General features: G+C 46.9%; 1 protein-coding gene across 1 annotated transcript in view; it reads left to right on the top strand.

Moving 5' to 3' along the window:
• TTC3 (tetratricopeptide repeat domain 3) overlaps positions 1–22,536 on the top strand; it is a 198,987-nt gene that overhangs the window by 106,895 nt on the left and 69,556 nt on the right. Inside the window, 2 exon segments of the mRNA XM_075333306.1 lie at positions 2,906–2,954; positions 9,696–9,833. Coding sequence (XP_075189421.1) covers positions 2,906–2,954; positions 9,696–9,833 — 187 coding nt within the window.

Below are 22,536 nucleotides of genomic sequence, written 5' to 3'. Positions count from 1 at the left end.
TTAGCGCCTTTCTAATATTTATTTTGTGTAAGTGTAAAAGTTGCAAAGTCGTGTTATCTTACTGTGTATCAAATGCCAAGTGCCATTTTTGATGTGTTATGTATATGCTAATGTGTAATCCGTATTATGATGATTTTCTTAGCAGGAAAACCTAAAAATAAGGTACCGTATTTTTTGGGTTATAAGACGCACTTTTCCTTAAACAAATTTGGGAGGAAAATAAAGGGGGTGCTTCTTATCTGAATGTAGCTTACCGGGAGGTGGTGGAGAGGAGTCGTAGGAGGCAGGGGCAATGCTGCACGGGCAATGCTGCGGGCAGCTGTGCTGCTGGGGCTGTGCTGCAGAGGCAATGCTGCTGGCCGCTGTGCTGCTGGGCTGTGCTGCTGGGGCTGTGCTGCTGGGGCAATGCTGCTGGCCACTGTGCTGCTGGGGCTGTGCTGCAGAGGCAATGCTGCTGGCCGCTGTGCTGCTGGGGCTGTGCTGCTGGGGCTGTGCTGCTGGGGCTGTGCTGCTGGGGCTGTGCTGCAGGGGCAATGCTGCTGGCCCCTGTGCTGCTGGGGCAATGCTGCGGGCCGCTGTGCTGCTGGGGCTGTGCTGCTGGGGCTGTGCTGCAGAGGCAATGCTGCTGGCCGCTGTGCTGCTGGGGCTGTGCTGCTGGGGCTGTGCTGCTGGGGCTGTGCTGCTGGGGCTGTGCTGCAGGGGCAAGGCTGCTGGCCCCTGTGCTGCTGGGGCAATGCTGCGGGCCGCTGTGCTGCTGGGGCTGTGCTGCTGGGGCTGTGCTGCAGGGGCAGTGCTGCTGGCCCCTGTGCTGCTGGGGCAATGCTGCGGGCCGCTGTGCTGCTGGGGCTGTGGTGCTGGTGCTTTGCTGCAGGGGCAATGCTGCTGGCCACTGTGCTGCAGGGGCAATGCTGCTGGCCACTGTGCTGCTGGGGCAATGCTGCTGGCCACTGTGCTGGCTGGGGCTGTGGTGCTGGTGCTTTGCTGCAGGGGCAATGCTGCTGGCCACTGTGCTGCTGGGGCTGTGCTGCAGGGGCAATGCTGCGGGCCCGCTGTGCTGCTGGGGCTGTGCTGCAGGGGCAATTCTGCGGGCCGCTTCGCTGGTGCTTACTGCGGGCTTTGAGGCAGTGGCCATCCTAAAAATGTTGGCGATGCGGGCTTCATATAATGGCGCGCGGCGTGTGCAGATGAAGCTATCGGCTCAAGATCTCATTTGCACACATGCCGCCTCTGGCCCATTGATCTCCCAGCAGCGGACTACTTGTCATTGAGCCGATAGCTCAATCTGCACACATGTCAACTCTGGGCGCCATTTCTTTAAATCCCGCACCACCGACAGTTTCTGAATGTCTCCTTCCTCACAGCGCCCTCAGCGAGCATTTAGGATACCCAACCGAACTGCTCGCGGCCTAGCCCTACTCTACCACTGCCCCTGCCTCCTGTGACCACCACTGCCGGCTTTTCATGTAAATCCAAAAAACTTCCAGAGAACCCCAGACGGAACCATTCACTATAATGAGGCAGATGGAGACACTCTGGACTCCGTCTGGTCTCTTTCTGCGGTCTCCCATCATTTTAGGATCTTTTTAGCGCACAGGTGTGGACAACCACAGATCCGTGCATTAGTAAAAAGATGGATTTGTAGATTGTAAGCCCTCGTGGGCAGGGTCTTCTCTTCTGGACCGGCCTGGACCTTGTATTGTTTGTTTGGTTTGTTTTTTTGTTTTTTTTTTTTTTTTTTGGTCACCACTTACATAAAAGTAAAACTACAGGTTTGGTATCCATGAACTCGTATTGACCTGGGGAATTATAATGCCAGGTTTATATTACTATAAACGGAACCTGGAATTGCATTTTTTCTTTCTTTGCCATTTCACAGCAGTCGGTGTTTTGTTTTTTTGTTTTTTTTTTGTGTTTTGGGGGGTAGGTTGTATTTTGTTTTTGTTTTCCCCATTTTCCAGTGCAATATGTGGCAGAATGAATGTCATTCAACAGTACTACTCATCCCGCAAAAAAAAAAAAAGCAAGCCCTCATATGGCAACATTGATGTGAAAGATAGATAAAAAAAAAAAAAATTATGGGAGAGTGAATTATTAATTAAATAATTACTTACTGCTGCCTTCTCCGGGTTCCAGCACCGATCTGCTCCTTACGTCACCGCACTTCAGCCTCCTCCTGGTCACTCTGTGTATTAGCCGGAAATCTCTTTTTTTATAACTCTATGGAGCTGCATTCTGAGCCTGGTTCTGTGGCTCCATAGACTTGCGTTGCAAGAGTCACTTCCGGGTGGTGCAGAGGGCAGTGTGACCTGGAGGGGCTGAAGAGCGGTGACATTACTCAGAAGAGGAGCAGAATGGAGCTGGATCCCGGGGTCAGCGGCGGATGGTGAGTATCTTAATGCACTCACACTACACTACATGCACCGGAAAAAAAACCCACCGCTCTATAATGAAAGTTCAAGTGCCGTGGAGCCCTGGGCGGCTGCCAAAGTCACTGGTGGGGACCATCCAGCATAATATACATGAAAAGAGGAAGACGGCGAAGGCACATCCAGTCCAGGAAACTGAGCTTACACATGCACACACATTTAATGGAACAAAAAAACCCCCAAAAAACTTCATGGGAGGCTTCTATAGTAATGCAGCTGTTTAGGACAATGGCGCCGTGCTCTCGGGGCTCCTCCGCAATAAGCAATGTGTCGCTGATGACTTCCCCTTGACTGTTTATCTTTAGCGCACACCGTCATTGCGCTTTTCAGAGAAATTCAGTGACTACATAAACTCAAAACTAGATTTTGCCTTTATTTATAATATATATAATATAAAACTAGGACACATTAGTATGACCTCCCCCCAACTGCATTTACTTGTATATGCACATTGTGATATAATGGTTTTTATATTTTAGAGATAAAAGTGAAGAAAAATTCTAAAAAGAAAAGTACCAGTGAGAAAAAGTGAGTAGTCTGTATTACTTATCCGTAATGGTGTGTTTCTTTTTTTTTTTGTTTTTTTATTTAATCTCTAATACCGTATTTTCCTTTTAAAATGTAGAGTTTGGGAATATACCGTATATTCTAGAGTATAAGCCGAGGCCCCTATTTTATCACAAAAAAACTGGGAAACCTTATTGACTTGAGTATAAGCCTAGGGTGGAAAATGCAGCAGCTACTGGAAAATTTAAAAAATAAAAATAGATAACAATAAAATGTAATGTGCCCATCCTTGTCCCCTCTTGTAGTAATGTGCCCATCCTTGTGCCCCTTCCTTGGGCCCTCTAGTATTGTGCCCATTGTTTAGTAATGTCACCTCTAGTATTGTGCCCATTGTTCAGTAATGTCCCCTGCAGTAATGTACCCATTGTTCAGTAGTGACCCCTGCAGTAATGTGCCCATTGTTCAGTAATGTCCCCTTCAGTAATGTGCCCATTGTTTAGTAATTTCCCCTGCAGTAATGTACCCATTGTTTAGTGATGTCCCCAGCAGTAATGTCCCCATTGTTTAGGGATGTCCCATGCAGTAATGTACCCATTGTTTAGTAATGTCCCCTGCAGTAATGTGCCCATTGTTTAGTAATGACCCCTGCAGTAGTGTACCCTTTGTTTAGCAATGTGCCCTGCAGTAATGTGCCCATTGTTTAGTAATGTCCCTGCAGTAATGTATCCATTGTTTAGTAATGTCCCTTGCAGTAATGTACCCATTGTTTAGTAATTTCCCCTGCAGTAATGTACCCATTGTTTAGTAATGACCCCTGCAGTAGTGTATCCATTGTTTAGCAATGTGCTCTGCAGTAATGTGCCCATTGTTTAGTAATGAACCCTGCAGTAATGTCCTCATTGTTTAGTAATGTCCCTTGCAGTAATGTCCCATTATTTAGTGATGTCCCCAGCAGTAATGTACCCATTGTTTAGTAATGACCCTTGCAGTAGTGTACCCATTGTTTTGCAATGTGCCCTGCAGTAGTGTGCCCATTGTTTAGTAATTACCCCTGCAGTAGTGTACCCATTGTTTTGCAATGTGCCTTACAATAATGTGCCCATTGTTTAGTAATGTCCCCTGCAGTAATGTGCCCATTGTTTAGAAATGTTCTCCTATTGGTCCCCTGTTATGCCATTGTTTACACATAATAAAAATTATTCTCACCTGCCCTCCGTTCCTGCGGTGTCCTCAGCTGCTTTTTACAGTCCGCAGGCACTTAGACGTCTCGGTGATCTGGTGCGGTGCACGGAGCCGCCGCTGCAGGCTGCCATCACGGCTTTACTGCAGTTGAATGCTTTATGGCGGCAGTGCTGCAAAGCATTCAACTGCTGTATGCTATAAAGCGCTGACAGCAGTGGCTGCTCCGTGCACCGCACGTGATCATCAAGGGGTGCTTCTTATGGACTGCAGGCACATAGACCACTCCATGATCGCATCCAATACACAGGGCTGCCACTGCTGTCAGCACTTTACTGCAGTTGAATTCTTTGCGCCGCCGTCGTAAAGCATTCAACTGCAGTAAAGTCATGATTGCAGCCTGCAGCGGCGGCTCCGTGCATCGGATGAGATCACCTGAAGGTCTATAGAGAATCAGAGGGGCAGAGTGTTGGAGACAGGGAGGTCGTATAAATTACCTAATTATAACGCCCTATAAGATGACACCCGGTGTATAAGACGACCCCTGACTTTTGAGAAAATTTTCAGGGGTTAAAAAGTTGTCTTATACGTCGGAAATTTACGGTATTTATATTTGTGTTTTTTTGCCGTAAACCTTCTGTGCTACGTTTTTTGTTGTTACCTGTGCTTGAAATAAACAAAACTGGTGGCCTTTATAAACAATAATTTTTTTAAGTGGAGCTTTATTGCAATCACGCATGGATAAAAGACAAACTCCTTCTTGCCGTGTACGGGAGAATCATATCAAATCCATCCAAATTGTATTCATAGAACAGAGCGTTTTCAAGACACCAGAGATTTAGTTTCTTTCCTTTTTATTGTCCAAAATGCATAATTGTAGCAACGTTTCGGCCGAAAAAAGGCCTTTTTCAAGCATGAACAAACAGCAGATAAAAAGGCCGTTTGTTGGGCGAAACGTTCGTCAAGGATGTATTTTGGACTATAAAAAGGAAAGAAACTACAACGCTGGTGCCATGGAAATACTCTGTTCTCTGGATTCACTGGTAACTCAATTCACAGTATAAGGCCCCTTTCAGACGTCCGTATTTAATAAGGTACAAGCGACACACATCGGTATGGTCATACGCGTGTGACATCTGTGTTTGCATACGTGTGTCAAGAACTGGAGAAAACACGGGTCTTTGAAATAAAAAGATTTTCTATATTCACCTGTATCCAGCGCTGTTTTCTTCGGCTCCGCTGTCTCCTGCTTCTGAGCCCCACTCGTATTTATTGATTTCACTGCACTGAGGATCTGGAAGCAACATCGCCGTGACTGGTGAGTATCCAGCAAGCAGTGTATGTGCGCAGTGACATACAGGAGGTCATCGGAGTTCCCAATGAACTCTGATGACATCCTGATGAAACCCACGCTACAGCGGGTGTCACCATGATGACTTCACGGGATTAACAGAGTTCATTGGGAACTCCGATGACCTCCTGGACGTAACTGTACACCACACTGCTTGCTGGATACTCACCAGTCACCGGCGATGCCTTCTTCGGCAATGCTGTCCCTGGTGATGCTGTACCCTGCTGATGCTGTCCTCAGCGATGCTGTCACCGATGCCGTCCCTGCAATTCTCCGGCTTCCCAGGTCCTCCCTACACACACACGCATATATACACTGAGCACATATACACACTTATGTATACACACACAGCGCACACACATAGGGTACATGCATGTATACACTCAACAGACACACACACACACACACACACACACACACACACACACACAGACACACACAGACACACACACACACACACTGCTGGATACTCACCTGTACCCGGTGATGCTCCGGCTTCCAGGTCCGAGGTGCAGTGAATATTCAATGAGTATAATGAGCGGAGGTCAGAAGCAGGAGACAGCAGGGCCGAAGAAAACAGCGCTGGTTCACATCAGTGTAGAATCCGTGTGACACCCGTGCTGCCGGAGAAAAAAACGGAAGTGTGTGTGCGTGCGGAGCCACGAGGGGTCACACAGTCCGTGTGAAAACATGACCATGTGAGTAACAGCATAGAATAACATGGGTACGTGTGGCATCCATGTTAATAACAGATGTCACACATACCTAAAACAGGGACATCTGAAAGAGGGGGGCTAAGTGACGGTCCCACAATACAGACCCCTACGTGGCATTTCGCCGCCTAGAACGTGTATGTGCACAGAAAACAATTTTCAAGGGAACCGGTTTCAGTCTTTCTGTGCGATTGTATCCAGGTCTGTTTTACTCTGATGCGCTATTGTATCCTGATGGCTCTGGACTGTCCTCGTCAGCCATAACCTTAACCCTTTAACGACCCATGACGTGCTATGTCCATCATGTGTCGTCTCCCTGATTTTGCTGCGGGTTCCCATGCTGAGCCCGCGTCTCTCCCTGCACATGATGGCTGATTTAATCAACCATCATGTGTCTCTAACAGGCGCGGGTGGATCAGAGATCCGTCCGTGACTGTTGCTGTCACTATCGGACACTGGTGGAGAGAGCACATCCTTCCCCACTTCCATTGGCGACCCTCATATGGCTGTATTGACGGAAAAAAAAAAATTATGGCTCTTGGAATAAGGCGAAAAAAAACCCAAAAGTGCAAAAACGAAAAATTGGCCAGTCCTTATAGGGTTAATTTGGTTGCCAACTCTTCCTTTTTGATCAGATCTTCTTTCACTGGATCTTTGTTCCTCACCCGGGTTTGATGCTGTGGCTATTGAAGCTGAGGATCTTAGGTCCAAGGGTCTGTCTGACTCTGAGCCTTGAGCGTGGCCTGGTTAACCCCTTAACCCTGGCCGATTTTCCGTTTTGTGTTTTTTTTCGCTCCCCTTCTTCCAAGAGCTGTAACTTTTTTTTCATTTTTTCCGTTAATCTTGCTATATAAGGGCTTATTTTTTGCGGGACGAGTTGTACTTTTAAATAAAATCATTAGTTTTACCATATAGTGTACTGGAAAATGGCAAAAAAATTCCAAGTGCGAAAAAAAATGACAAAAAAAATGGTTTTTAGGATATTTTATTTGCCGTGTTCACTATATGGTAAAACGGATGTGTTGGTGTGATGCCTCATGTCGGTACGAATTCGTAGATACCAAAGATGTATAGGTTTAATTTTATCTGAAGGGTTTAAAAAAAATCACAAGTTTGTCTAAACAAATGGGTCACTCTTTGCGCCTTTTTCTGCGATCCGTAGCGTTTTCGGGATCTATGGCTCAGTGACTGCTTATTTTTTGCGTCTCGAGCTGGCATTTTTAATAACATTTTTGCGCCAATACTATGTTTTGATCACGTGTTATGGCATCTTGCGCAAAATATGCAACGACCAAAAAACATAATTTTGGCGTTTGGATTTTATTTTTTTTTGTCGTTTACCGATCAGATTAATTGATTTTATATTTTGATAGATCGTACATTTCTAAATGCGGCAATACCAAATGTGTATATTTTTTAAAATTTTAACCCTTTAATTTTCAATGGGGCAAATGGGGGGGGGTGATTTGAACGTTTTAGGTTTTTATTTTTAATTTAAAAAAAAAATAAATATTTTTTTTTTAATTTTTATTTCCTAGTCACCCCTAGGGGACTTTAAGGATCAGCAACCTGAGAGCTCATTCTTTTCTGTAGATCAGAGCAGCATTGCTGTGATCTGCAGAAAAGCTGCTCTTCTCTCACACATGGCGCTTGCCGGCTGAGAGGAACTGACTCATGATAGCTACAGGAGTCGTCACATGACCCTGTGCTACCATGACAACCATCGGATCCACGTGATCACATCACGTGACTTCCGATGGCGCCGGGTAAGTGAATGTTTACCGTTGTCGGCATGTACAGCACTCGGTGACATTTTTCACAGCGTGCTCAAAGGGATTAACAGGCACGAGTGGGTAGCAAATCCACTCGTGCCTGATAGACGCATATGTCAGCTGATTTGAACAGCTGACACGTGCAGGGATCGCTCGGCAGGGATTAAACTGACACTATTAACCTGGACCTCTTCACGAAACATGACGTACTGGGTACGTCATGTGTCGTGAAGAGGTTAAATTGTCCATCAACGTTTGCCAGCTTACCTAGAGGTCCTACTTTTTTCCATTCCTAGCGTTAGAGTGAACTCTTAACCAGAGGTCACTAGTTGCCTACTGCCTGGCCTAATTGGTGTGGATCAAGTGCATGCGTAAGGAAATCACGTCAGATACAGTCGGATGTGAAATCTCTTCTTGATCACAGTAAACATGGCACTGAACAGACAGGAAAGAAGCATGTCGGCCACTTGTATAGGCTAGGGGCCTACACAAGTTCGGATATGCCCCTTTAGTGGGACAGTTCATGAGTTAGCCAATGGGCAGATCCGTGTTGATGCTGATGAGCGGGTCTAAGACGTCATCATCTGTTGGTTGGCCAGTGGGCATTTTTTTATATGGTGGTCTTTTTACATCTGGGCATTCCTTGCATTCCAGGTAAGGTGGGGGAAAACAGGAAATGGCGGCCATCCTTAAATCTGTGTCATATGTATGATCTGAAAACTGAATTATGTAAGGCAAATTGACATATTTCCCACAATCCCCTGTCAAGAGGTCAATTAAGTATTTAATGGAAAGGCTCTCCTCAACACTAAGATTCTTTAATTTCTACAGTCCGGGCTGGATTTGTGCCTCTGGCTCTCCTTTAGGGCGTGGCTCATTGAGCCCTTCCTTCCAGGGGCATGGTGGAGCCTTGGGACCTTAACCTTGTTCTGTCTGCCCTCCAGGAGTCTCCCTTTGAGCCTCTTCCAAGCATCTCCCCAAAGTTTCTTTCGAGAAAGAGAGGATATTTCCATTTGCAAGGTGTCTAAGCTCGCTGCCCCTTTCTCGCCGGGCCCCCTTCCTTGTTGTTCTTCAGGATAAGGTGGTCCTGCTCCCCTTGCCCTCCTTGTCTTCCATATGAAAGAGGACATCCTCCTTCCTTCATCTCCAGCTCATCATCTCTTTTGAGTGGATCTGGTTAGGGCCTCATTCTTACTATTCTCCTATAATCATCCCTGACGCGCCACGCAATGGCCTGTCTGCGTCTAAGACGATCTTTTTGACATTGATCAGGTCGGCTTTTCTGGAAACCTACAAGGCCAAACACAGATCACTCTTTCGGGTCACTGCTTTATGCTTGGCGGTCCATATAGTCCATCGTCTTTTTCGAACGTATTGGAAATGCTTTAGGACGTCCCACGACCCTGCGTGTTTCTCAATGCTTTTAAGGAGAAAAGGATTTTATAGTAAATACAAAAGTCCAATTTTGAAAAGCCGTCTGGGGACTGCGTCTCTGCTAACTAGTCTGGGGCGGATGCATGGACTAATTAGCCGAGATGCACTTTTCTCAGCCGGTTTCTCAGAGTATGTTTTTGTTTTTCTCTTGAGATACCGCTCCTACAATCCTGCAGTCTGTGTCCGACTTCTCCGTGGTTCGGGCTGTGTGACTCTGATGTCCAGTTCCCTTTAAGGCTATGTGCGCGAATTGCATTTTTATCGCCTTTTTTGGGGTCAGTCCATTCATGTGTGTTTTTCTTTATCCTTCAAGGATTAAAGAACAGTTGACACCTGTTGTCGAAAATAAAGACGTTAAGGATGAACAAAGCAAATCACCAGATCACGCGGATAAGGTAGGCACTAATAATGAATATACAACTTCGGCAAAAATTAAGACCACTGCAAAATTGTCAGTTTTTCTGATTTTTCGCTTTATATATTATATTATATATATAAAATGTAAATTGTTCTTTTATTCTATAAACTACGAACAACGTCTCCGAATTTCCAAGCAGTAAGTTTTGTATTTATTTTCTGAAAATGAGAAATGGTCAAAATAACAAAAAAAGCACAGTGCTTTCACACCTCAAATAATGCAAAGAAAGGGAGTTCATAATCATTTAGAGACAACAATAGGTAATAATGTTTTACCTCAGGAAGATTCAGAAATCAATATTTTATGGATAACCATGATTTTTAATCCCAGCTTTCATGTATCTCGGCTGCTTTCCACTAGTCTTTCACACTGCTTTTGGGTAACCTTATGCCACTCCTGGTGCAAAAATGTAAGCAGTTCTTCTTTGTTTGATGGCTTGTGACTATCCATCTTCCTCTTGATTACATTCCAGAGGTTTTCAATGGGGTTCAGGTCTGGGGATTGGGCTTGCCATGGCAGGGTTTTGATGTGGTGGTCCTTCATCCACACATCGATTGACCTAGCTGTGTGGCATGGCGTATTGTCCTGCTGGAACAAACAGTCCTCAGAGTTGGGGAACATTGCCTGAGCAGAAGGAAGACACTGTTTTTCCAGGATAATATTGTATGCGGCTTGATTCATCAGTCCTTCGCAAAGTTTAAACTGCCCAATTCCAGCGTTGCTGAAGCATCCCCAGATCATCAGCGATCCTCCACCAAATTTCACAGTGGGTGCAAGACACTGTGGCTTGTACTCCTCTCCAGGTCTCCATCTAACCATTAATGACCAGGTGTTGGGCAAAGCTGAAAATTAGACTCATCATAGAAGATTACCTTACTCTAGAAATTGGGCAGATTAAACTTTGCGAAGGACGCATGAATCAAGCCGCATACAAGATTACTTCTTTTTTTCCTTGCTTTTTTTATTGCTGAAAAAAAAAGCAGCATGTCCATTGTTAGTGGGTTTTTTTCCTGCTTTTTTTCCCCAATTGACTTCAATGGAGTCAGTGAAAACCACAGGAAAAAACACATTTGTAATGCTTTTTTTTTTTTTTTTTGTGCGCGCATTTTCATATGCTTTTTTACGTCACTTGGGTTCCCTGCAGTACAGATGAGCGATCCTGATCGGCAAAGATCGGAAAATATTAAAATTGTATGATCTTTTTCCAAAACAGAATCGGATATACGATCATTTACCACTAAACAAAAAAAAAAAAGAAAAAAAAGGTTAAAGTAGTACATACTTAAAGTCCCCGCGGTTGCCGCATTTCTTCAAGTCCAACAATTATCTCTAATGAATATTCACTGCTTTCCCCGCCCACCGGTGTAACTCATTGGCTGCAGTCAGTCCCCGCCACCAGACAGTCTGTGATTGGTTGGAATCACATGCGCAGTCTCCGGGTCTATATCGTGGTATAAAATAAATAAAACATTTGACGTAGGGTCCACCCCCCCTATATTGATACCAGCACAGATAAAGCCACGATTACAGTCTGCAGCCCCCAGCCGTGCGCTTATCTTGGCTGTGTATCAAAATAAAAGGAACCGCATGCAGCTTTTTAAAAAATTATTTAAATAAACCATTTAAAAAAACAGCGTGTGGTCCCTTCTAATTTTGATACCCAGCCGTGATAAAGCCTGACAGCTGGAGGCTGGTATTCTCAGCCTGGGGAGTCCCATGGTTATTGGGACTCCCCCCTCTTTGCCCAGGCTAGGAATAGCAACCTACAGCCGCCCTGGAATTGTCACATCCATTGCGCTTTGCCCTGCTCTTCCCAAATGCCCTGGTGCGGTGGCAATCTGGGTAATAGAGGTTAATAACAGCCCACAGCTGCTACTTAGCTCTAGATTAGTAATGGCAGTATCTATGACATCACTAATCTGTGAGTGAAAGTAAATAAACATAAACACCATAAAAATCCTCTATTTGTTTGGAATAATCCATTTATTTGATAAAAAGCATGAAAAACTTTTTTTTCCTACCAAAACATCCTTTTTTTGTGCACATAATGCTACGTGGGCATATCACCTCACTGCTGCTTAAAATGTAACACCGTTCCTGGGATATTATCACTTTTCTTTGTAGCTTGTTGCCTCGGAGACCGACCACTGCTGTTTTCTTTTTCTAGCTTGTAAGCGCTGTAAAGTCTGCCAGCCTCAAAACAATTCCTGGAGGCTCCATAGAAAAGCGCTTATAAGCTCTTTGCGTGTTCTTCTGTCGAGCAGCGGTGGTCGGTCTCCAAGGCAATGAGTTGTTTATAATTTAAAAACCAAGGGGAAAAAAATAAATAAATTTAAGTTCTAGTTAAGAGCATTAGGTTACACCAGGTGTCCACAACCAACGGTTCGCGGACCAGGACCTGGCCGTTGTTTTTTTTTTTTTTTTTGTTTTTGCCAGGACGCAGTGCTGCCACACACTAGCACTAAACACTGACAGTGTGCTCTGCTCTGCGGTAGCTCAGAGCACACTTTGAGAGGTATATGCTCGACCACCCCGTCACGCCCCGTATAATGTGCTCTGCCAGGAGCTGTAACATTGAAAATGTCATGGTTCTCGGCAGAGATCATTATACAGGATGGGGCGGCGGCGGGCTGGCCTCAGATATGGCTCCCGACACAGCACAGTATATGGGGCGGGGTGGCGATCTGGCCAGAGTGTCATGGCTCCCGGCAGAAAACATTTTACGGGGTGGGGTGGTGGACTGGCCTCAGTATTCGCGGCTCCCGCCACAGCACAGTACATGGGGCGGGGTGGAGATCTGGTCACAGTGTCATGGCTTCCAGCAGAGAACATTATACGGGGTGGGGCGGTGGTTTAGCCTCAGTAGATGTGGCTCCCGGCACAGCACAGTATGTGGGGCGGGGTGGAGATCTGGGGACAGTGTCATAGCTCCCAGCAGAGAACATTATACGGGGCGGTGGGATGGCCTCAGTAGACGCGGCTCCCAGCACAGTATGTGGGGCGGTGATCTCGCCACAGTGTCGTAGCTCCTACCAGGGTCCTGGTCTACAGAGCAATACATCAAGGCCTCTCCAGCACCCCCAGTCTACATCGCTGTTTGGTGTATAGTGCTGCTAAGTAGCTTTACTGTACACTGAGGCTCAACGTATAGTGCTGCTACTCTACTTGCAGAATTTGCTGAGACAGCAGCATGGACAAGAACGTCATATCTGTCCAGCCCACTTTCCCCTCTTGCTAGCTCTATGTCGTCCATAACCCCGCTCCCATATGACCAAAGCCCCGCCCTTGCCCCGCCCTGCCAGACCATGGAAAAATGGTCTTGCTTGAAGCCGGTCCCTGGTGCAAAAAGGTTGGGGACCACTGGGTTACACAGTACTATGGTTATAGGCAGACACTAGCTGGCTTTGCCCCGTTACCTCTACCCTCCTTTGACATGACACAGCTCAGTTTTAGCCCAGTGTCCGTCGGAGGCAGACACAACCTTCTCACATTTGCTGCACTTTTGCCTTTTTTCTTTACCTTGTTCAGGTGGTGTGGATGTCCCGCATCATTTTTATTCGTAGCCCAGGGAGGACACACCATGCAGTCCACAGCAATCTCTCCCCCCCCCCCCCCTACAGGCACTTGTATAATGCCAGGCAGCCTTCCTTATTTCCCCCCACCCCCAAAGCTGATGGACAATGATCCATCTTGTTATTGCTGCCTCGCTTACTCTCACTCCATTGTTTTGTGCGTGCTCAACGATTCACTCTACTCTAGGGTTCCTGCCATTTCCCTCCATTTCCTCTTTCTGCAAGGCTAGAGGGATTTAGGTCATTGGCGGATGCCCCTTCTGTCATGTGAGACAGTGGGTTTTGTGTCCGCACCTTACATTCCCCCCTCCATCCTGAATCACCGGTTGAGCCTCATCCTAGGTCGGCCCTTCTTTTGAAGGTAGTATATTTCCTTTTATCAACGGGGGGATGGAGGAGGACAGTTTGTTCATTTTTAAGGTATCCGTTATCCTTCCCCCAATTTTTGCGCTCCTGTTCTCCCCAGGGCTTCCGCCATATGATGGGTGGTGCATATGATCATTCCCTTTTTCTTATGACGTCTTGTGATGAATTGTTCCCCAAAGCTATAACCAAGAAAATTTTTGGATTTTTATATTTAACGTAAAATCCATTTCTTGTTGAATTCATTAAATTCTTTGGGGGACACAGATCCCTTCCATGTCTTGTTTTCCCGGGGTTTGATCCTGGTGCTTTCTCGTTCACCGATTTAGGTTTTTACGTTTTTTACTCTCCTGTTCTTCGCACTAAACTGAGCTGCCTGCATCCGTTGTACTGTGTCCCCCAATGGATTTAACAAGAAAGGGATTTTAGTGTAAGTGCAAATATCCAATCATCTCAATAACGGCTGAAATTATTAATAAGCAGTAAATTGCAAAACTGCTTTTATTTAAAAGCACTATCCGACAATACCCATAATGGAGATGGAAATAACCCTATAATCAGTTACTTGCACTGAAAACTGAGTGGTAGATCGTGAAATAATAACTAATTACTTGAGACTTTTTTCTGATTTAAGAGGAGTTGTTTGGAGGGATGGAAAGACTTTTGTCCTTGGCCAGTTTTTTGTAGATTGACTTTGTATATATCGTATTTTTCGGCGCATAAGATGACCGCCAACTTTTTCGGTTAAATGTCCTCATTGCTTAGTAATGTCCCCTGCAGTAATGTTTCCATTGTTTAGTCATGTCCCAGACTGTAATGTCCCCTGCTTTAATGTCCCCTGCTGTAATGTCCCCATTGTATAATAATGTCCCCTGCTGTAATGTCCCCATTGTATAATAATGTCCCATGCTGTAATGTCCCCTGCTGTAATGTCCCCATTGTATAATAATGTCCCCTGCTGTAATGTCCCCATTGTATAATGTCCCCTGCTGTAATGTCCCCTGCTGTAATGTCCCCATTGTATAATAATGTCCCATGCTGTAATGTCCCCTGCTGTAATGTCCCCATTGTATAGTATTGTCCCCTGCTGTAATGTCCCCATTGTATAGTAATGTCCCCTGCTGTAATGTCCCCATTGTATAGTAATGTCCCCATTGTATAGTAATGTCCCCTGCTGTAATGTCCCCATTGTATAGTAATGTCCCCATTGTATAGTAATGTCCCCTGCTGTAATGTCCCCATTGTATAGTAATGTCCCCTGCTGTAATGTCCCCATTGTATAGTAATGTCCCCTGCTGTAATGTCTCCATTGTACATAGTAATGTCCCCTGCTGTAATGTCCCCATTGTATAGTAATGTCCCCATTGTATAGTAATGTCCCCTGCTGTAATGTCCCCATTGTACATAGTAATGTCCCCTGCTGTAATGTACCCATTGTATAGTAATGTCCTCCTGCTGGTTCCCTTCTTGTCCCCTATTATGCTGTTGTTTACACCTAATAAATATATTCCTATATGTCCCCCCTGCCCGCAGAGCCTCCAGCTGCTTCTTGCAGTCCGTGATAGCACAGACACAGACCCCTCCGTGATAGCGTCCGGTGTACAGAGCGGCCGCTGCAAGATGTTTTCATGGCTTTACTGTAGTTGAATGCTTTACGGCGCCACAAAGCATTCAACTGCAGTAAAGCAGTAGCGGCTGCGGCCCGGTGTATTGGACGCAATCGCGAAGGGGTCTATGTGCCTGGGGTCCATAGTAAGCACTGTTCCATGATCGCGTCCAATATACGGGGCCGCTGCTGCTGTCTGCGCTTTACTGCAGTTGAATGCTTTGTGGCGCCGTAAAGCATTCAGCTGCAGTAAAGCAATGAAGACCTGGCCCAACACAAATATTCCATAAGCCAAAAATACGTTAAACAATTTTATTGATCAAATCATAAATTGGTAAGGGGAGGAGAAAAACAGAAAATTACAGGGGGGCCAAATGTACAGCAAAACTCATATACAATATTGTATTATCTTATTATCAAAAATACATTGTAAAGTGTACAGCAAAAAAGCTTATACTATTATTCCAGATATACAGCAAAAATAATATATGAAAAAAATCGTGCAACATTAATAGGCAATATCATAGGTATTAAATATCATGGGGTAATCCATAAAAAAAAAATATAAAGAAATAATACAGCCCAAAAACCTATTAACAATATTTAGTGCTTAGCATAAGTTATTGCATAATCCCAGATGTTTTTTGATACCTATATGCCTTGATTTACTGTAGATGACGGCATACTTTCATAAATTGCACTATATATAGGAATATATTTTGGTTGGTAATTGTGGTATTTCCTTATATGCAGTATGTTACACATTCCCGCGGTACCCTCTTACCTGCTTCTTGTGGACTGCAGGTACAAGAGACCCCTTGATGATTGCGGCCGGTGCAGAGGCCGCCGCTGTTGTCTTCAGTACTTAACTTGAATGCCTTGCTTGAATGCTGAAGTGAGTTCACAGCTTCCGGGTGTCAACAGCTGGGAACTCGAAGAACCTTAAAGTCTACCTTTTACAGGCTCATTTAAGGTTTCTGGGCCTCACAGCTACCAGACTGTCTGATAGTCCGGCACAGAGTTCACCTGAGGTCACTTCTGGTGGTTCTCATGGTACCCTCTGTGTGAGCTGCCAGCTGTGACTTCAGGTGAACTCTGTACCCGGACTGTGCTGTCACCGTTCTACACAGTTTGGCATTGAGTTCACCTGAGGTCACATCTGGTGGCTCACACAGAGGCTACTGTGAAAACCACCAGAACTGAGCTCAGTGCCGAACTGTCTGACTGCACTGCTGCCGTAACGAACAGTCCGGCACTGAGGTCACAGCTGGTTGCACACCGAGAGGGTACCGTGAGAACCAACAGAAATGAACTCTGTGTCAGACTGTGCTGCCTCTGTATGGGGAGATAAGGTATGCACACCAGTGACTATGGAAGGGGAATACATGGAATAGCAGAAACTGCTGTGTAAATACTGACATGAAAATTCAATAGCTATTTGTTAGAATGAAATGTGAAAAATGGAACCTGCATTACTGCCATGAATATATGAATAAAGAGAAACTTAGCTACTGAATTGATCAATGCAGAAGAGCCCCAACACTACGCCAAAGTATTTCTCCACGTTGGGGTCCCTAGCTTGTGTGTGTCCTCTCATGCAGTTAAAAAACTTACCGTGTATGGGACGCTGAGACCCAGGCTATATATGCGTATAATGTGGATTGGCAATAGGTGTGTATGGGGAGGGTTCACAAACGAAAAACTACTAACATTAAGGAATAACGTTTGGAACTCCATTCTATGTCTGAACTGGGTGCAAAAAACCCAAAAACATCACTATGGGGAGATAAGGTATGCACACCAGTGACTATGGAAGGGGAATACATGGAATAGCAGAAACTGCTGTGTGAATACTGACATGAAAAATTCAATAGCTATTTGTTAGAATGAAATGTGAAAAATGGAACCTGCATTACTGCCATGAATATATGAATAAAGAGAAACTTAGCTACTGAATTGATCAATGCAGAAGAGCCCCAACACTACGCCAAAGTATTTCTCCACGTTGGGGTCCCTAGCTTGTGTGTGTCCTCTCATGCAGTTAAAAAACTTACCGTGTATGGGACGCTGAGACGCTGAGACCCAGGCTATATATGCGTATAATGTGGATTGGCAATAGGTGTGTATGGGGAGGGTTCACAAACGAAAAACTACTAACATTAAGGAATAACGTTTGGAACTCCATTCTATGTCTGAACTGGGTGCAAAAAACCCAAAAAACAGCTGCATTACTGCCATTACTGCCATGAATATATGAATATTTTAACTGCATGAGAGGACACACACAAGCTAGGGACCCCAACGTGGAGAAATACTTTGGCGTAGTGTTGGGGCTCTTCTGCATTGATCAATTCAGTAGCTAAGTTTCTCTTTATTCATATATTCATGGCAGTAATGCAGGTTCCATTTTTCACATTTCATTCTAACAAATAGCTATTGAATTTTTCATGTCAGTATTCACACAGCAGTTTCTGCTATTCCATGTATTCCCCTTCCATAGTCACTGGTGTGCATACCTTATCTCCCCATTGTGCTGCCTCTGTGACACGCAGTCCAATAGTTTGGCATGGAGTACAGCTGAGGTCACAGCTAGCAGCTCACATAGAGGTTACTGTGAGAACCACCAAAAGGGACCTCAGGTGAACTCTGTGCTGGACTGTTGGACTGCACTGCTGCCGTGACACATAGACAGTCCAGCACGGAGTTCATCTGAGGTCACTTCTGCCAGCTCCCCATGCTGTGCTGTGGGTCCATTGCTTTGATTATCACAAATAGGCGGGGACAGCATGTCAAAGGGGTGTTAGACTCTGAAACACAGGTCACTTCTGGGAACAATGTTGTTAAAGATGCTTCCAGACAACTTCCCCATTCTGTTGACATTCAGTTTCAGCACTTTTCCATCCATCTCATCATTTTTACAGCCCGCCAGACCTTCTAGGAGGGTCCGCCGGAAAATTATTTGAGTTTCCTATTGAGTTCCATTAGATTCATTATTCATGATGAATGGTATGAAATGTTCAAGACGAATAATCCAAACCCGAATATTTCATAGTCGCCCATCACTTGTTATTCTCTATCAAAAAGTAGTACAGCACCTTTAATAAGTGATTCATTATCTTTGTGGTACAATGTTTTTTTTTTGTTTTTTTTTTTAAATCACTATCTGAACTGAACATTTCCTCTATACCCCGCAGACATTATTCATCCCTGGGTGCAATGGTAGTGTTGCCATTGCTTGTGCTTCCATTCGCTACATGTAGATGTCAGAAGAAGACAGAAGTGGTGCTAAACAGCTTCTGCCTTCTCGTCCGGTTACATAGCGGACATCCTGAGACCCGACCTGCTCCTGTCAGGTTGTGATCCTGCTTTAGATTTCGGATGTGCACCACTCGCCGTGAAAAGACAGCAAGCAAACAGGATAGGGTTAAAGAAACTATTCCGGAACTGCGGTCAGGAAAAAAAACAAAACTGAAAGTGTGTAATGCATTATCAATTAATTATTTACCCAAAAAAGTAGTTTTTTTTTTTTCCTTACAAAACAAAAACGCAGCCTGGAAACTCACATGCACAAAGTCTCCATTCACATTATCGTTTTTCCTTCTTTCATTTCACCGATTTCAAGTAAATTGTTTCGTGGTTTAGAGGAGCAAAATAAGGCGGCTTTCACACTACGTTTTTTTACCATGCGTCCTGAACGTTTTTTTAACGCAAGAATAGATCCAGTGCAAATGCGTTTTCATTTCAATGCATTTGCAATGGACTCGCGTCAACATGCGTTCACCTGCGTTTGCGTGCGTTATAGTGAGGATCCAGCAAGTTGCAGTTTTTTAACTTTTTTTCAAAAACTCTACTTGTAGCGTTTTTGAGCTGTGTCCAAATACTGTTTTTCACTGGATCCTGACTATACTGCACGCAAACGCATGTGAACGCTGGCATGCCCAGAAACCAGCCTCGCGTGATCAGTCTCTCTCTCCCCCTCCCTCTCTCCCCTCCCTCTCTCCCCCTCCCTCTCCCCCCCTTCCTCTCCCCCCCTTCCTCTCCCCCCTTCCTCTCCCCCCTCCCTCTCCCCCCTCCCTCTCCCCCCTCCCTCTCCCCCCTCCCTCTCCCCCCTCCCTCTCCCCCCTCCCTCTCCCCCTCCCTCTCTCCCCCTCCCTCTCTCCCCCTCCCTCTCTCCCCCTCCCTCTCTCCCCCTCCCTCTCTCCCCCTCCCTCTCTCCCCCTCCCTCTCTCCCCCTCTCTCTCTCTCTCCCCCTCCCTCTCTCTCTCCCCCTCCCTCTCTCTCTCCCCCTCCCTCTCCCCCTCTCTCTCTCCCCCTCCCTCTTCCCCTCTCTCCCCCCCTCCCCCCCCCTCTCTCTCTCTCTCCCCCTCTCTTTTCCCCCCTCTCTCTTTCTCCCCCTCTCTTTCTCCCCTCTCTCTTTCTCCCCCCCTCTCTCTCCCTCTCTCTCTCTCTCCCCCTCTCTCTCTCTCCCCCTCTCTCTCTCTCTCCCCCTCTCTCCCCCCCTCTCTCTCCCCCCCTCTCTCTCCTCCCCTCTCTCTCCCCCCCTCTCTCCCTCCCCCTCTCTCCCTCCCCCTCTCTCTCTCCCCCTCTCTCTCTCCCCCTCTCTCTCCCCCTCTCTCTCTCCCCCTCTCTCTCTCCCCCTCTCTCTCTCCCCCTCTCTCTCCCCCTCTCTCTCTCCCCCTCTCTCTCTCCCCCTCTCTCTCTCCCCCTCTCTCTCTCTCCCCCCCTCTCTCCCCCTCTCTCTCCCCCCCTCTCTCCCCCTCTCTCTCCCCCTCTCTCTCCCCCTCTCCCTCCCCCCCTCTCCCTCCCCCCCCTTTCTCTCCCCCCCCTTCCTCTCCCCCCCCTTCCTCTCTCCCCCTTCCTCTCTCCCCCTTCCTCTCTCCCCCTTCCTCTCTCCCCCTTCCTCTCTCCCCCTTCCTCTCTCCCCCTTCCTCTCTCCCCCTTCCTCTCTCCCCCTTCCTCTCTCCCCCTTCCTCTCTCCCCCTTCCTCTCTCCCCCTTCCTCTCTCCCCCTTCCTCTCTCCCCCTTCCTCTCTCCCCCTTCCTCTCTCCCCCTTCCTCTCTCCCCCTTCCTCTCTCCCCCTTCCTCTCTCCCCCTTCCTCTCTCCCCCTTCCTCTCTCCCCCTTCCTCTCTCCCCCTTCCTCTCTCCCCCTTCCTCTCTCCCCCTTCCTCTCTCCCCCTTCCTCTCTCCCCCCTCCCTCTCTCCCCCCTCCCTCTCTCCCCCTCCCTCTCTCCCCCTTCCTCTCTCCCCCTCCCTCTCTCCCCCCTCCCTCTCCCCCTCCCTCTCCCCCTCCCTCTCTCCCCCTCCCTCTCTCCCCCTCCCTCTCTCCCCCTCCCTCTCTCCCCCTCCCTCTCTCCCCCTCCCTCTCTCCCCCTCCCTCTCTCCCCCTCCCTCTCTCCCCCTCCCTCTCTCCCCCTCCCTCTCTCCCCCTCCCTCTCTCCCCCTCCCTCTCTCCCCCTTCCTCTCTCCCCCTTCCTCTCTCCCCCTTCCTCTCTCCCCCTTCCTCTCTCCCCCTTCCTCTCTCCCCCTTCCTCTCTCCCTCTTCTTCTCTCCCCGTTCCTCTCTCCCCCTCCCGCACTCCCCCTCCCTCTCTCCCCCGGCCTGAGAGCGGCGGACGCTCGTAACCAAGGTAAATATCGGGTAACCAAGTAAAGAGCTTCGCTTAGTTACCCGATGTTTACCTTGGTTACGTGTGCAGGGAGCAGGCAGCCCGGCTTCTAGCAGCGCCGGACGCTCATAACCAAGGTAAATATCGGGTATCCAAGCAAAGCGCCTCGCTTAGTTACCCGATGTTTACCTTGGTTACCAGCGTCCGCAGCTGTCAAATGCTGGCTCCCAGTCTGTCACGTTCAGTTCCCCCAACTCCCGATCACATGACTTCAATGCCCGCCCATAAACTTCAAGTGACAGGATCCTGCAAAATAACACATGCGTTTTTCTTTGTAAAAACAGGATCCACTTTTACAGCAAAAAAACGTTCATGACGCACGTTAAAAAAAACGTAGTGTGAAAGCAGCCTAAGCAACAAGGAAGTGCAAGACGCGTCTTCTGCGGGGAGGTGCGTTACTTTCACACACATTCCTCTTGTTTGGTTTGCTCATTGTTGTTGCATATATTGCTGGCTTTAGTTCAAGGTTGGATGTTTTATATGTGTGAGAACGAAGCTGTCGGCGGCAGTAACCGGTCGTGTTTTGGCTACGGACGAGGCGCGTCTTACGGTCGCTGGTAATGGTTTTGCTTTGGAGAGAGCCGTGATGAGGAATATTTCTCTGTGGCTTCTCGTTCTGCTCCTAGAACGTCTTGTGTTGCTGGAGAGAAGGGTTGTCGCTAATATCTGCAGATTGGTATGTGTTTGCTTTGTTGCATTTTGTGCTTTGTCAAATTTTAAGGCTATGTGCCCACCGGACAACGTACCCGCGGATTTTGCCGCAGAAAACCTGCGGATTTATCTGGATTGTCTAGATAAATCGGCAGGTTTTAGCAAATACAGACACTCCCCATGTTATCCTATGGGATTTGGGGAGTGCTGTATCAATGGTGTGGCATGTGCGGCTGCGGAAAATGCTGCGGATGTCCCGCAGCCGCACGTAACGGCATGTCAATTATTCATGCGGAAATATCTGCGGAATTCCCGCTCCTCCACTATGGAGATACAGGGCGGGAATTCCGCAGGTTTACCGCAACAAAAATGATCGAATCCCGCAGCAATTGATAGTTGCAGATTCCGGGCAGCAGCTGCGGTAAACCTGCGGAAACATCCGCGGGTACATTGTCCCATGGGCACATGGCCTTAAGGTTCGAGAACCCCACTTTTCACGAATCGGGGGCTTTGCTTTATTCGGCCATGTTTATGGTTGTACTGTAACCAGTGAGGTTTAGTTTCTTCACTGTATGATCTCATCGTAGGGTCTGGTAATGGATCAGATTCTGATGATTTAATGGACAGTATTTGTACGTGCGGGAGACGGGCCCCGAGGGGACGCTCTTGTCATGTGTCTTATTATATGTCATTGTGTTCGATGTAGATCTCGTACATTGACAGATTTACGGCCTCCATTAGGGGACGTCTGCCGTGGTCACCCGGCGTATTATGGCTTCGGACAAGCTGTGTCCTAAGTGCGTTGTCGTAACTGTGTTCATTATAAGCCGTCATGAAGAGCGAGCCATGCTAAAGAAAGCCGGCGTGTGGCTGCTGGT

Source organism: Anomaloglossus baeobatrachus, chromosome 2 (genome assembly GCF_048569485.1).
Source record: "Anomaloglossus baeobatrachus isolate aAnoBae1 chromosome 2, aAnoBae1.hap1, whole genome shotgun sequence".
Taxonomy (NCBI): Eukaryota; Metazoa; Chordata; class Amphibia; order Anura; family Aromobatidae; genus Anomaloglossus; species Anomaloglossus baeobatrachus.
This window is presented reverse-complemented; position numbering and strand designations above follow the sequence as displayed.